Source organism: Rutilus rutilus (assembly GCF_951802725.1).
Source record: "Rutilus rutilus genome assembly, chromosome: 13".
NCBI classification, from domain to species: domain Eukaryota; kingdom Metazoa; phylum Chordata; class Actinopteri; order Cypriniformes; family Leuciscidae; genus Rutilus; species Rutilus rutilus.
The window spans coordinates 14,158,255-14,173,501 of NC_140218.1; the positions used below are offsets into that span (position 1 = coordinate 14,158,255).

General features: G+C 37.0%; 1 protein-coding gene across 2 annotated transcripts; it reads left to right on the forward strand.

Moving 5' to 3' along the window:
• The first annotated feature begins 274 nt into the window (after positions 1-274).
• cmtr1 (cap methyltransferase 1) lies at positions 275-14,422 on the forward strand. Of its 2 annotated transcripts, none has more exons than XM_084428719.1 (24): positions 275-444; positions 1,610-1,742; positions 1,839-1,990; positions 2,087-2,245; positions 2,348-2,440; positions 2,672-2,743; positions 2,871-2,965; positions 3,034-3,106; positions 3,192-3,390; positions 4,542-4,660; positions 4,762-4,858; positions 7,143-7,275; positions 8,515-8,694; positions 8,810-8,866; positions 8,979-9,036; positions 9,195-9,263; positions 10,157-10,288; positions 10,431-10,556; positions 10,729-10,820; positions 11,357-11,425; positions 11,657-11,704; positions 11,875-11,987; positions 12,090-12,198; positions 13,500-14,422. In XM_084428719.1, exons 2-24 carry the CDS (start codon positions 1,634-1,636, stop codon positions 13,633-13,635), a joined length of 2,490 nt encoding a protein of 829 aa, XP_084284845.1. In that variant the 5' UTR covers positions 275-444; positions 1,610-1,633; the 3' UTR covers positions 13,636-14,422. The 2 variants fall into 2 exon arrangements, with proteins under 2 accessions (XP_084284845.1, XP_084284846.1); XM_084428720.1 differs by lacking the exon at positions 275-444 and adding an exon at positions 449-586.
• The last annotated feature ends 825 nt before the right edge of the window (positions 14,423-15,247 follow it).

Sequence of the window (15,247 nt, forward strand, 5' to 3'; positions counted from 1 at the left end):
CATCGTGTTTCCTTCTGGAGCATCAGGGAATGTTTAAACCTTTTTTAATAATTTACATTTTGCAGATTCTGCAAGGTGTAGGCTATGTAAATTTTTGACCACGACTCTATAAGCCAAGCTTCTACGTTGTTTGAAGGTTATCAAGCGACAACTGCATAGTCTTGTTAATATTCATGAACAATTTCGCCATTGGAAGTTTGTGTCAGCACGACATTGTTACTATTTTCAGCTATCTTTCAGGCATTTGTTGTTTAACCACATTCGTGACGTAATTATCATGCGCCAGCAACACGGTAAGACCCACTGAAAGTGGAACGCGGGCCAGATTTGACATTTGAAATAGAACATAAAGCAGAAATTGTCAAGAAATTTTACAGATTGGATACAAATATGAGTTTACATTTCGGAGGTGACTCTGGATTATAGCTGCATATTTCCTTTTAGGTATGTTTACGAGTGTCGCAGCATCATTTCTTGTGAAATCGAAACCTAAAAAGCTGAGTGTTTTCACTTTGTTTTTATGTCACACTGATGTTTACAAGAGCATTTACATCGTACAATCCCCAATAAATCCTAATATTTACAGGTATGTGATAGCAAGGACGAGAAAACCTTAGTTTGATGATTTTCATTATGACATTTTAAACCGATAACGTTAAATACAATCGAGGCTGTTTTGAGTTATTGAGCAGCTGAAAATGAAGTTTAGCTTAATTTATATATAATGGAAGTAAAGTAATAACTTATATGATACAATTCTTGCTTGGCGCCTGGTTTGTGTTACATCGTTTTAATAGCACCTGTAGTTTTTCCATGAGTATCAAAATCGAAATGTTTTAGGAAATGTAGCCTATATATTATGAAGAATATAGACTCGTGGATATAATATATCCCAAATACACATTTGAGTGTTTATTTTATTACACTTTATCTATTTGATTTGTTGATCTCTATTACAGTACATATCTTTAAAGGCTGCTTTCTAAAAAAATGTTTTGCACTTCAGTAGAACTTACATCAAACTTTCCAGTTTTATTTATACCCCTGTCTGATTTCTATATTCTTGTTTTTACATGATGGGTTTGTTCATATTTAATTCACCTGATTTATATAAAATTGTATTCCTAAAAACATGGTGAACATATATTGTTTTTTTCTGTCTGTTGACAGTTTTTTCTGAATTAAAAGGATAATTCACCCAAAAATGAAAATTCTGTCATAATTTACTCACCCTCATGTCGTTCCAAACCTTTTTGAGTTTCTTTCTTCTGCTGAAAACAAAATAAGATATTTTGAAGAATGTTTATGGGCCCCATTGACTTCCATAGTATTTTTTCCCATATCAACTGTTTGGTTGGGTTAATTAACCATTAATCAAATGGGGATATTTGGTGATATATATTCCTTGAAAATAAACTAGGGAAGGCAAAAGTTCATTTTAAATGGTAAAAAAATCAACACTTTCAAAAAATACACTTTCTTTTATACATGATTTTATTTTTTAACCTAAAATCTTGATGATTGTTGAGTAAAAAAAAAAGTGCCACGTTATACATCTTTGGTTTGGTTTTTATGTTGTGCTGTCATGTTTTTGAATGAATGAATGCAGGTTCTTGGACCTCTTGAATTTAAGATGAAGAGGGGGGCACCAGCATCAGATGAACCTCTGAAGAAGAGGAAGACTCTCCGTGAGGAATCCTCTGATGAAGATGAGGAGTCTTCTCAAAGAACCACCAGTCAGGGTTAGAGAGGAGCTTCCTTCCGGCACTTCACACTGTTGTAACTTTTGGTTATAGCGTAAGTTCATGTAAGCATGTTTATTAATGTTTGTCTCCCAGACTCAAGTCAGAGTGAGTCTCTCAGTGATGTTGAGGATCACAAGCCCAGTTTCTCCAGACCTGGTGATTCCCAGAATGCCGAGGGCAGCGATGCCTCTTACGATCCCTCTTCCAACTTTTCTATGTACAACACAGTCTCTCAGAAACTCATGGTAAAATCAGCACCTCCTGTCATTTTTAACCATCTTGTCAGCCTGTTAAACGCATATTAACACATTACAAATGGTGTCTTCCTCTTTTTCCTTCAGGCCAAAATGGGTTTCAGAGAAGGTGAGGGTTTGGGAAAGTATGGTCAAGGACGGAAAGAGATCGTAGAAGCATCGACCCAGCGTGGGAGGCGGGGTTTGGGTCTGACCCTGAAGGGCTTCCAGGGAGACCTCAATGTAGACTGGGAAGATGAGCCAGAGGTACGGCATCATTGCCAAAATGTTTCTTTTAAGAACAGAGACACAGACTTTATCTGTCCAGGACCATTATTTCTCTCTCTCATTTCACATCTTTTCTCTCAGCCAAGTGCTATAGAAGTCGTCTCGTGGTTTCCAGAAAGTTCTCCAGAGATCCCAGATGCGGATGAGCTGAGGGATTGGATGGCTTTTGGACCGGTACTGCTGCACGTATTACCTGATGAACTGAAATGATTAGTTTAAGAACAAATGCTCATTCAGTCAAAAATGATTAAAGCGGTCCTATTATGCTCATTTACACGTTCATAATTTTGTTCATGGGGTCTACTAGAATACGTTTACATAATATAATGTAAAAAACCTCATTTCATATTATTTTTCAGCTTCTCTTGTTTATACGCATACCTTTACCTATGCTTATTTTCTCAGAGAAAATTAAAAATTGACGATGAAACGGAATTTTGCTCAGGGAATCTGCTGCATCTCCTTCTCCGCTGCAAAGTGAGTGTTTCAAACATTTCTTATGGTTATTAGTGATGTTTTGAGATGATGTGCTTTTCTTTGACATACATTGTGCTCTGTGTCTTGTAATAATGTAACACGTCTTTTTCTTTGTAATTCTTTTCAGTCTGTGTTTGATGACTTGGAGGGCGAGGAGATGAGGCGAGCGCGTACTCGATCGAACCCTTATGAAACTATCCGAGGGGCTTTCTTTCTCAACAGGTGGGTTGTGTCTCCACACGCATACACAGCAGAAGCATATCTTTTCTAAATTTCTGTTTTCTCCTCAGAGCTGCTATGAAGATGGCAAACATGGATCACGTTTTTGACTATATGTTCACTAACCCAAAGGACTCTCAAGGGGTGAGACCACAGTTACACAATCTATGGCATCAGGGAGTGAAATATGTTCTGTAATTTCATTTCTGAATTGAATGTCTGTGTGTAGAAGCCTTTGACTCGTGATAAGGAGGGTGAGTTGCTGTATTTTGGAGATGTATGCGCGGGTCCGGGAGGATTCTCAGAGTATGTGTTGTGGCGGAGGGGCTGGCATGCGAAGGGTTTTGGGATGACGCTTAAAGGATCCAACGATTTCAAACTGGAAGATTTCTATGCTGCTCCCAGCGAGCTCTTTGAGGCCTATTACGGTATGCTGCCTGAGTTTTAAAAACAAAAAACTGAAACAAGAATACAACATTTTTACAGTATAGATAAAAATGTATATAAAATATTAATGTGCCCCAATTATGCTATTTTAAAGTTCTTAATTTTATTTGAAGGTCTCCTACAATAGGTTTACATGCATCCATGGTAATTTTCTCATAATATACAGTCATGTGAAAAAGGAAAAACACCCTATTGAATTCAGTTGACCACTTTATCTCCAACGTGCGTTAATAAGAGCACCACAACGCATGCGTGTTGTGCTGACATGAGAGTGGACGTTGTTGCGTGATCGTGCGTTGGAGATTAATATTTTGTAAATAATGTGGTAAATTCGGTCATTCTTACGGGTTTGGAACGACATGAAGGTGAGTAATTAATGACAGAATTCTCTTTTTTGGTGAACTATCCCTTTAAGAGAGTCTGAATGCTTTGTCCAACTATTTCAGACACTGAGAAAAGAGTTGACGCTGCAATGTAATAACTGACTGAGACCAGACTCTGCTCTGATTGGTTAGATGGCCCAGTCTGTTTTGATTGGTCTAATCTGCTCTGATTGGTCAGACGGCCCATTCTGTTGTGCTTGGTCTACTGCTCACAACACATTTAGGAAACGAAACACTCATTACCATATCTGAATTTCAGCTGCAGAGGCTTTCTCAGCACTTGTACACAAAGTGATACGAACAGTGATGATGGCTTCAGTTTTACCGTATCAATTCGAGCCCGACGACTCATCCTTTGGGTGTGCACCAAAGTGGATTTGCTTTCGCAGCGCAGAAAACAGCATATTCCACTCTCAGCTACAACTACAGTGTTTGAGGATAAAAGTAGACATTGATCACGGACAGCCAATGAAATTAGCAGGTTTGTGCAGGAAGTAAGACTAATTACTGACGACTCGTTTCAGGCAGTTCAGAATCGTTCTTTCTTTTAGGAGACAATAACTTGTGCACTTTGCTCTTTTTTTTTAAACTTTGGAAGGTTTTACATTCACAAACAGCTTTATTACACATTGCATGAAAGGGAATATCTGAAAAAAGAATAATAGGGGCACTTTAATGTAATACCTAAATGTTTAATCTAGTGATAGAAATGAAATTGTTAAGAATTTATTTTGAACGTCTCATTACAGGTGAGGGTGGGATTGATGGCGATGGCGACATCACACGGCCGGAGAACATCAGTGCGTTTCGTAACTTTGTCCTAGACAGCACTGAGGGGCGGGGCCTGCATTTCTTGATGGCAGATGGGGTAAGCCATTCTCTTCTGTAATTGGTTTAAAGGTAAATGTTGTTGTTGTTGTTGTTGTTGTGTGATTGGTCGATATATTCTGATGGTGTGTTGTTCATCAGGGTTTTTCTGTAGAGGGCCAAGAGAACATTCAGGAGATTCTGAGCAAACAGCTCCTTCTCTGTCAGTTCCTCACTGCCATGTCTGTCGTCAGACCAGGTATTGTGTGTGGTTTTGGTTATATGCATATAAATAAAGCGCCTATAAAAGTATTCACTCCCTTGGACATTTTTTTAAAATTGTTTTTTTTTTATACATTTTGCAATGATTAGTACGGAGTCCCCCTAGTCCCACTTTGTCAAAAAAATTAATTATAACTATCTCGTGACCTCAAGATAAGGCTACGAGATAGTATCTTGAGGCCACGAGTTAGTATCTTGAGGCCACGAGTTAGTATCTTGAGGCCACGAGTTAGTATCTTGAGGCCACGAGTTAGTGTCTTGAGGCCACGAGTTAGTGTCTTGAGGCCACGAGTTAGTGTCTTGAGGCCACGAGTTAGTGTCTTGAGGCCACGAGTTAGTGTCTTGAGGCCACGAGTTAGTGTCTTGAGGCCACGAGTTAGTGTCTTGAGGCCACGAGTTAGTGTCTTGAGGCCACGAGTTAGTGTCTTGAGGCCACGAGATACTGTCTTGAGGCCACGAGATACTGTCTTGAGGCCACGAGATACTGTCTTGAGGCCACGAGATACTGTCTTGAGGCCACGAGATACTGTCTTGAGGCCACGAGTTACTGTCTTGAGGCCACGAGTTACTGTCTTGAGGCCTGTCTTGAAGCCACGAGATACTGTCTTGAGGCCTGTCTTGAGGCCACGAGATACTGTCTTGAGGCCTGTCTTGAGGCCACGAGTTACGGTCTTGAGGCCACGAGATACTGTCTTGAGGCCTGTCTTGAGGCCACGAGATACTGTCTTGAGGCCACGAGTTACTGTCTTGAGACCTGTCTTGAGGCCACGAGATAGTGTCTTGAGGCCACGAGTTACTGTCTTGAGGCCACGAGTTACTGTCTTGAGGCCACGAGATACTGTCTTGAGGCCACGAGTTACTGTCTTGAGGCCACGAGATACTGTCTTGAGGCCACGAGATAGTTATAATTAATTTTTTTGACAAAGTGGGACTAGGGGGACTCCGTAGATTAGCACAAAGAAATTGCAACATTTAATAAATGATTTGAATGCAACATGCAAAAAAATTGTTCACCCCCAACCCCTTACAATATTATTTCTAATAATAATAATTAAAAAAAAATATATTGTAAGGGGTTGGGGGTGAACACTTTTTAATCAGTAACTTTTTAAAATGACTGATTTGAACTTTTGTGAGTCTTTGTGAACAATTCAGTAAAATTGCATAATTTGCGCTGTATGCTTGTTGCAACTCAATAGAAATACTTGACTAAGGTTGCCATTATTTTGCATCCTTTTGTTCCATCACATTCAGTTCAAGCACACACACTAACTGTAAACTCTCTCTTTGCAAATTCACTATTTGGTTGTTGTTGCCATTTTTAATGCGAATGTTAAAGGGTAATTCAAATGGGATTGTTACCATTCGAGATTAAAAGTTTTATTTCATAGATGCTTGAATGGAGCCACTGTTTTTTTGGGCCTTTGGTGTATGATTTGGGCCATTTTCCTAATGGAAGATGATTAAAGTGCTCTTGTGAAATCCTTGTTTTTCTCAAGGATGTTTTTTGTTTCGCTCAATCTATTTTTTCTTCCTCTCTCATGAGTCTTCATGCCCCTTGAGTAGAAAAGTATCATTAAAGCCTGATCACTTTTCACTAGGGATGTTCAGTTCGACATCAACAGTCATCTGTGTCATGGAGCACTGTGTCTTCTTTTGGATTACCAAAGGACTCATGGTTTTCTTCAGTCCCAGACATTCAGTTTTGGAGGACAGCCAGTTCTTTAACAGCAGTTTTAAATAATCCCATCTCTTTAATAATGTCTTTTTCTAGGCTTTGAAGATTATTTAATGACTCTTGTTCTAGCTTTGATATTATTATACAGCCTTGTCTCAGATCTGTTTGGATATATCTGGGGATGCGCCCAGACACAAGTGTGTTTATTCTGAAATCCTGTAATTGGGAAGGTAATTATGTGACTGAGAAAAGAGCTCATTTTAGGTGTATCAAGTCAACGGGAATACTTTTTACAGTGAGAGACACTCTTTTTTGTCAGAGACAAACTTTTAAATTCTTTTTAAATCCACTCTTTCGATTTTGTGCACTTCAACTTCTGTAAGTTAGTTAAACATTAACATTTTGTTTCTTTTACCCTTTCAATTAAACAATCTTAAAGGTACAGTAACAAAAACAGCCTATGTTAATTATCTCTTTGATTGGTTGTTTTCCATTATATGGACCATTTAAGTAGATTAATGGTAATTATTTGAAAGCTTGACCTTTTGCTACCATATCTCAACAGAAATTATTTGTTTTACAGGAGGCCATTTTGTGTGTAAAACGTTTGACCTGTTCACACCGTTCAGCGTGGGCTTGATTTATCTGCTGTACCTCTGCTTTGAGAGGGTCTCGCTCTTCAAACCCGTCACCAGCCGACCTGCCAATTCAGAGAGGTGTGTGTTACTTACTGTGGGAGAGTGAGAGAGAGACCTTTGGGGATGTGAAAGAGCTGGCGGCAGTCAGTATTGTAACTTGTATACCTGGGTCTCTCTGTTCATCATATCAATATATGTTTTTCTTCCCCCTTGCAGAAATTGGCCAAAACTTTACTGCTACATTTTATTTATATTTACACTACTGGTAATTAAGAATTTTTTTTTTTTTTTTTTTTTTTAATACATTTACCCCCGGTTTCACAGACAAGGCTTAAGCCAAGTCCCAGACTAAAATGCATGTTTGAGCTGTTTTAACTGAAAGTTAAATCTTAAAATATGTCAGTGCCATTGTTTTGTCTCGAGATGAACACCAAGGCACATTTATAAAAGCTTCTTAAATGTCCTAATTGAACTAAGGCCTAATCCTGACTAAATCTATGCCCTGTCTGTGAATTCAAGCCTTAATGTATCTCTTATGCTCACCAAGGCTGTATTTATGTGATCAAAAACACTAATATTTTGAAATATTTGTACAATTTAAAGTAACTGTTAAAAAAAAATATATATATATATATATATGTATGTATATACACAGTATGTATGTATATACAGTATATATGAAATGTAAATTATTCATGTGATGCAAAGTTGAATCCTGGATCTTTCAGAAATTGTTATAATATGCTGATTTGGTGCTCAATGATCAATTATTATTATTATTATTATTATTATTATTGGTGCTCAATTATCAATAATGGTTGTTATCATTATTATTATTATCGACATTTAAAACGGCAACGTTTTTGCTGCTTAATATTTTTTTTGTTAATAAGTTATAATAAAATGATACAAGATAGAATACAGAATAGAATCAAATAATACATAATAACACTGTTAAAATGGAAAAAAGGTGTTGAAAGAAAATCCAAATTGACCCTAGTTATGTGCCTAATGCACATTCCTGGTCTCATTGTGCATATTATTATAAATAAAAAAAACTTTCCCTTTTCACTCATGTCACATAGGCCCTTCTGGCTATAGGTTAATAGCCAAATATCTGTTTAATCATTGCACAAGGCTAGGTGTCCTTCCTAAAATCTTGCCAATAGTTAATGCAATTATTTACTGCTGGTTTATATAATTTAGCTGTAGTACTTACAGTTGTCTCTGCATAATAAGATAGGATAGGATGAAGGATTTTAACATTAAAAAATGATCTAAAATAATGACTGTTTTTTAAATGTTCTCCTCGTGCAGGTATGTGGTGTGCAAGGGTTTAAAGCCAGGCACTGATGCTGTCAGAGAATACATGTTCACCATCAACCTGAAACTGAATCAATTCAGAGACTCAGACAGAGACGTTACTGAAGTCGTCCCTCTGGACATCATTAAAGGAGACACTGACTTCTTCCAATTCATGATCAACTCAAATGAAAGGTATCAGCATCACTTTCTGACCCTCTTTTTTTTCCCTTCTCTTTGTCTCTGGCTCCCTCGATGCATTCATTCATGCTTAGGTTTGTTTATTGAACTCTGATCTCTTGTATTGCAGCCATTGTGCGGTACAGATCAAAGCGCTGGCTAAGATCCACGCGTACGTCAGAGATACGTGAGTCACACATTCTTCCTCTGGTGTGTTTCAGTGCATTCATTTTGAAACTGTTTTTTATTTGTGTCTGCATCTGTATATGCATTACTGACAAGGCTGTGTGTCTCTCTAGGACACTGTTTGAGACCAAGCAAGCAGACATCCGCAAAGAATGTCTCAAACTGTGGGAGGTGAGTCCAAACACTAAATGAATTGACCTCACTCGCCTAACACTTCATAGTGGACTGAAGTTTAGTTAAGGGCTTTGTTTTGCGTTAGGTATCTAAGATATGAGCGGATGATGTTGATTTGAATGATTGTGACCTTTAACGTCTTCATCTTTGTGCAGGTTCCCGATAAAGCCAGAGTCACTCATCCATCGTCAGATCCGAAAGCAAAGTTCTATGAGCTCATGAAGGTAAGAGTGTGTGTGGGCTTTGAGGAGTTAGCTGGGAATGTAGCTATTCTCTGTGCTTGTGGATGTGATGTTCTAGAAAAGAAACGCTAAGTGGGTGAATCACACACAACCTATAATGTCAGGGTCATAGTTCACCCCAAAATAAAAGGAAAAAATAAAGAACTTATATTTTTGTGAAGAGAAAAATAACAAAAACGAAAGTCTTTTTTGGACCATTTTTTTGTCACAAGTTTTCATATTGTGACATTTTTAGTTTTACAGTTAAGCACATCCCCTCCCAGTAATGCGATTTATTATTGATATATTGTTTCAATTGTAAGGTATTGATTAAGTTTTCTGATGTTAATTATGCCAGTAGTAAGATTATTCTATTTCAGTATGTTTTCAATTTCAATTAGTTAAAAAAAAAAATGTTTCTAGAATATTCATTAACTGAATTAACTGTTTTAACTATTCTTATTTCTTTTTATTATTTTAATTTCTTCTATGTAAAGCACTTTGAATTGCCATTGTGTATGAAATGTGCTATATAAATAAACTTGCCTTGCCTTGCCTTGCCTTGAATTTTTTTTTATCCTTGTACAAAATATTATTTCTTTTTGTTTTTTATTTTTTTCTAAGCATTATTTCTTTTTGTCATTGTGAGATTTACTAGTATTTTGAAAATACATTGTGTATATGTTTTGCACAAATACTTGTTTTTTTAATGTCACTGAAAGATTTTTTAGCCAAATACAGATTTTTTATTTATTTTAATTGCTTTGAATATTTAAAGCAATTTTTGTTATTAATTTATATGTCCTCATGAGGACTTTATAGTTGTATGTAGTAGTATTTTTTATATAAATAAAAAATGTAAATGTTTCTGTCTGCTTATTGTCTTTTTATCTCAGGGGTCAGAAATGGACAGTTTTAATTCTAGACCAACTGCACTGAACTCAGGAAATCTGGATAAACTGCAGCACGTACTGGACTACAGGTGCATTGTGGGAGGAGGAGAGCAACTCTTTCTCCTGGGACTTGGGGTAAGGAATATATCTTTGTATATGATATTTATATAATATAAGCTATATTTATGTGTTATATAAGCTATATCTATTGTGGTTTAGTCATACATCGCTATATATTGCTTAAAGGGTGAAAAACCTACACTGTTTGTGTATGCAGAGATCTCAGATCTACACGTGGGACGGCAAAGCCCCGTTACGCTGGAAGAAGCTGGAGAACTTCAAACTGGAGCTGCCCAGAGACACATTACTGAGTGTGGAGATCGTTCAGGAGCTGAAGGGAGAGGTGAACAGAGAGAATCCCTATAATTATAAGTGGGAGTAGAGAGAACAGTGTTGAATAACAGCTTTAAATGATTAGTGGAAGCGGAAGGAGCTCTTATGTCATTCCAGTAAAATAAAGATACGCACATATTAGTAAGAAGTTATATATTGAGTTGTTGTATATGTTCTTACAGGGAAAAGCCCAGCGAAGGATCAATGCTGTGCACATTCTCGATGCTCTTGTTCTCAACGGCACTGACGTCAGAGATCAGCACTTCAACCCGAGGTCTTTTGCAGAACCCATTCCTAAACTATTCCATGTAGAAATCATTACACTTAATACAAAATAAAAATATGAAGGAAAGTTAAAAAGTTAAATTAGGCAAAGTGCAATCAAAAGATATAGTTCCTGATATGTAAACAGTATTGCTGTTCATTGCTGTATTGATTTAAAAACATTGCTATAATTCAGGATTACTTAAAATAAATGTTCATTTAATGTCAGCAATTTTTGTATGTATTGCTTGCTAACATTCAATTATTATATTCTAATAATATATTATTAGCATTATATTGCCCACTGGCTATCTTTCCCTCTAGATATTCAATTCGTTTTTTTGTGTAGCGCTTTTCATAATACATTATTTGAGAGCAGCTTTATAGAAAATGCTGTTTTAGAGAAATGATTGACATCCCAATATCAGTAGTCCATGACCTCACAAATCAGATTTGATTGCTGTTGATTAGGGTTTATTATGATCTAAATGCAAACCTGACTGATAATCTGTGCTTATATTTATGTAAAACTTGTTTTTGGTGCAGAATCCAGATGGCCGAGAAATTTGTGAAAGCTGTCTCCAAACCCAGCCGGCCAGACATGAACCCGATCCGGTAATATTCCTTTCTCTTTGCGGTTGTTCTAATTGCCATGTCAGTGACAACCCTGGGGGCCAGGAAGTCCTATGAACACCGGAGGGTGCAGTATGTAAAATTAATGAAGCTACTGTGTTTTACTAGAGCCTAGACAGGATCTTTCATGTTTATGATGATATTGCAAATCAGGATGCTCGCTGTTTCAGCCTCATTCATTCATATTCTCTCTCTCTCTCTTTCATTTATTAGAGTTAAGGAAGTCTATAGGTTAGAGGAGATGGAGAAGATCTTTGTGAGGTGTGTTCCACCACATCAATCACATACATGTAGATTTTATATATATATACAGTATATGCACACCCATATACTCTGTGTGTGTGTGTGTGTGTGTGTGTGTATATATATATATATATATATATATATATATATATATATATACACGCACTCATTGTCTTTTTTCCCTTCAGGTTGGAAATGAAGGTAACCAAGAGCTCAGGAGGGATGCCAAGACTTTCGTACACAGGCAGAGATGACCGTCACTTCCTTCCCAGCGGCCTTTACATCATCAAAACTGTTAATGGTGAGAGAGAGGGATGGAGCAACAGGATAATATTAGTGGAGTGCCTTGTTAAAGATGAATTTGTCAAAAAAAATATATTTGTTTTTTTGTTTTTTGTGACAGATCCATGGACCATGGCGTTCAGCAAAAGTTCTAAAAGAAAGTTTTTCTACAACAAGCAGACCAAAGAATCAACTTATGCACTGCCTCCTGGTTCTGTGGCACCGTTCCAGTAAGTATTAAAGTGTATGAAGTAATCCTGCTTAACTGGCATTACACTGGCACCCGATTTTGGATTGAAGCCCTTAGCAGGAAAATTCCATTACACAGTCTGAATTTTCATGAGGATGTTGCACAAATATTTCAGTTTTTTTTGTAGCATCTGACCTTCAAACAAAGGAGCTTCCCTCTAAACCTTCAACATCCTTTTTAATGCCTTTTCTATTCATGTTGCAGTTTTCTTAGATACTGTTTGGTTGGTTATTGCTCTGCAGTTTTATCTAAGGAATGGTTCGGGTTGTTATTTTAGCTGTGGGACTTACATCGGTGCATCTTACCAATGTAATGCTTGTATTATATTTGTCATCATGACAACTGCTTTTACAGGGTCATGACAGTTTTTAAATTGAGTTTAACTTATAACAAGTTCGGTTAATGATTTTGTCACGCTAGTCTCATGCAAAATCTTGCCCAATAGAGTGGTGCAGGTATGACGTCAGAACCTGGAAAAATAATTTGCTGCTAGTTTCTTCAAGATTTTCCTATGGGGTTTTTCAATTTATGAGTAGAATAAAGCCTGTGGTAAACATAACTTTCTACAACATTAACTGCAAACACTCACACCCCAAGCTATCTTACCTAGTTACTTATTAGAAACCTACGTTTTCAAACCATAACTGCTTCAAAATGTGAGTTTTCCCTATGGGTGTGTAAATTACTTTGTACAAAACGTCTAAGCATAGTCAAGTTATGTTTACCACAGGCTTTATTTTACACACAAATCTAAAAAAACCTTGAAAATCTCAAAGGAGCGAGCGGCGAATCAGTCTTCTGGCTTCTGACCTCGTACCTGCACCACTCCGGTTTCTATTGTAAGAGCATTACTGCAAACACAGTTTTTTCTTGTCAAAATTCTCTGTTAGGTCTCTGGCACCACAGATGCAGTCAGTAGAGCTTAACATTCCTTTAATATTTAATGTTAATAATTAAACAATTAATGTATAATTGAATACATGCACTACTGTTCAAAATTAGTTTGGGATTGGTAATATATTTTTTTTAAATGTTTTTTTTAATGGCGAAGGTTCAAGGCTGCATTTATTTAATCAAAAATACTGTTCACGTAGTGTTATTGTTGTAAAATCATTCTAATATGCTGATTTGCTGCTCAAAAAACATTTCTTATTGTTATGTTAAAGCAATTGCTTAATATTTTTGTGGAAACTGTGATCCTTTTTTCAGGATTCTTTTTTATTTGGAATAGAATTTCAAAGTTTTTACTGTCACTTTTCATTTGTTTCTCTGTTGTTTCAGTGCATGTCATAAAGACCGGCTGTTTTGGGCTTGGGAGGAAGGCGTCCGAGTTCACGACTCCCAGACGCGGATCAACCCCGACAAACTGTCTAAAGACGACGTTCTCTCCTTTATCCATCAGCACTGTCAACAATAAAAAACACGTACATGTCACAGTCACTAAGGGACATAGCATAGGCTGTACATTCTCCTCGCCACCAGGGGGCACTGTAGCTTTCACTGAGAAACCTTCAAACTCAGTTTCTTCACACTTCAAGGCTCTCTCAGAAACAGCCTTTTGAGCTAGACAGGGCGTCTTGGTGCTCAGTGGTGTGTATCTGTGTGTGTCCATTATCTTTAGAGGAGAAACGTAGATGCTTTTTCCTTGTCCACGTGTTTTTCTCCCAAACTTCAAAACCTGCTTCCTCCCATGAATTATTCCTCCACTAATCGGTCAGATGTGTAGCTCCAGATTCTATTGCATAATTTCAAACCAGAAGATAACCATTTAAACCAGCATGAAAGCTTGCATTCATTCGCTCTATGTGTGCATGTGTTGGACTGTTGCCTTGTTTTCCTATTTTTGATTTAATGTTTAAAAAGATTCGACTGGCTATTACTTACCATGGTGGTTTTGGAAAGCATTTCAATTTTAAGTCTGTTTGTGATCATAAATACATTAAACCACTGAGGAATTGTATTCCTTAAGTACCATTGGGCCGCTTGATTATTCGTCTCGCTTGGGTGAGACGCAATGAAACGGAACATTTTTCTTCTGTATTGTGATGTACAGCAGAGTGTAAGGGCTTATCGAAGATTAAAATGAAGGGGCGGAGACTAGTTTCTTTTCATTGATTGGGTTTTAAGATGTGGGTTTTACACTAAAGACGAGGCAGATGAATGTGAAATATAATCGCAGTATTTGATTAAATAATTTGAGTCGATGTTTTGTCAACTTACTGTTTTTAAATTAAACATGCACATATGAATTGTTCACAATAAGATCTATAACATGCATTTAGGAAATAGATTAGGTGAATTTCAATTTCATGCCAACTTGAATGTGTGTGTGCATGAACCTTGTTATTTAGAAAAACTTTACAATTCCCTTTGCTTTTCCACTAATGTGAATGTGTGCCACTTTAGTAAATATTAGGAGATACAATTTGTGCTTGTTTGCGATAAAAGACCAAGAAGAACATGAAATTTGATTTCATACTGCATTGTATGAAAACGAATCTGTGACAGAAGATTTGGAGCTGCGTCCTCTGCTGATAAGACGCTCCATTTGTTTCTGCTTGAATTGAGAATCCACACAATCTGGAAGAACAGACTGTCTGAATGAAGTGTTTGAACAATGAAAACCTACAAACGCCAGAAGAGAACTAGATTTTTCTGAAGGAAAAGTGAGTGTTGCTCTTGCAAAAGTCACCTTCAGAATGGTGTAGCTATATTAGGTGTATTGCTTTTCTAAATGCATTGCTTTTTGGTTGTTATGGTGTATTGGGTGTTTGGTAGCTGATATTCCGGTCTCTAGATATTTCCCTCATTTTATGTAATTCCATGGGATTTTATTGTTGTTGTTTTTTTGTGCCGGTTTTACCGGCCACCTGTCTGATTGTATTTACATGACGAAGTTCAATACTTCAGGCTTAGGAGTTTGTTCAAATTCTGAACCCTAGGTTTCAGGATTCAGGACAGCGATGTAGGAGGAGGGAATGATGGAACATTTGTCATGTCTTATATTCAATATGATTTTATATCTGTAT

Coding starts and splice junctions, on each gene's coding strand:
- cmtr1 (XM_084428719.1), top strand. CDS start 1,634: ATGAAGAGGGGGGCACCAGCATCAGATGAACCTCTGAAGAAGAGGAAG. Junction 11,705..11,874: donor ATGGAGAAGATCTTTGTGAG/GTGTGTTCCACC, acceptor TTTTCCCTTCAG/GTTGGAAATGAAGGTAACCA. Junction 12,199..13,499: donor GGTTCTGTGGCACCGTTCCA/GTAAGTATTAAA, acceptor CTGTTGTTTCAG/TGCATGTCATAAAGACCGGC.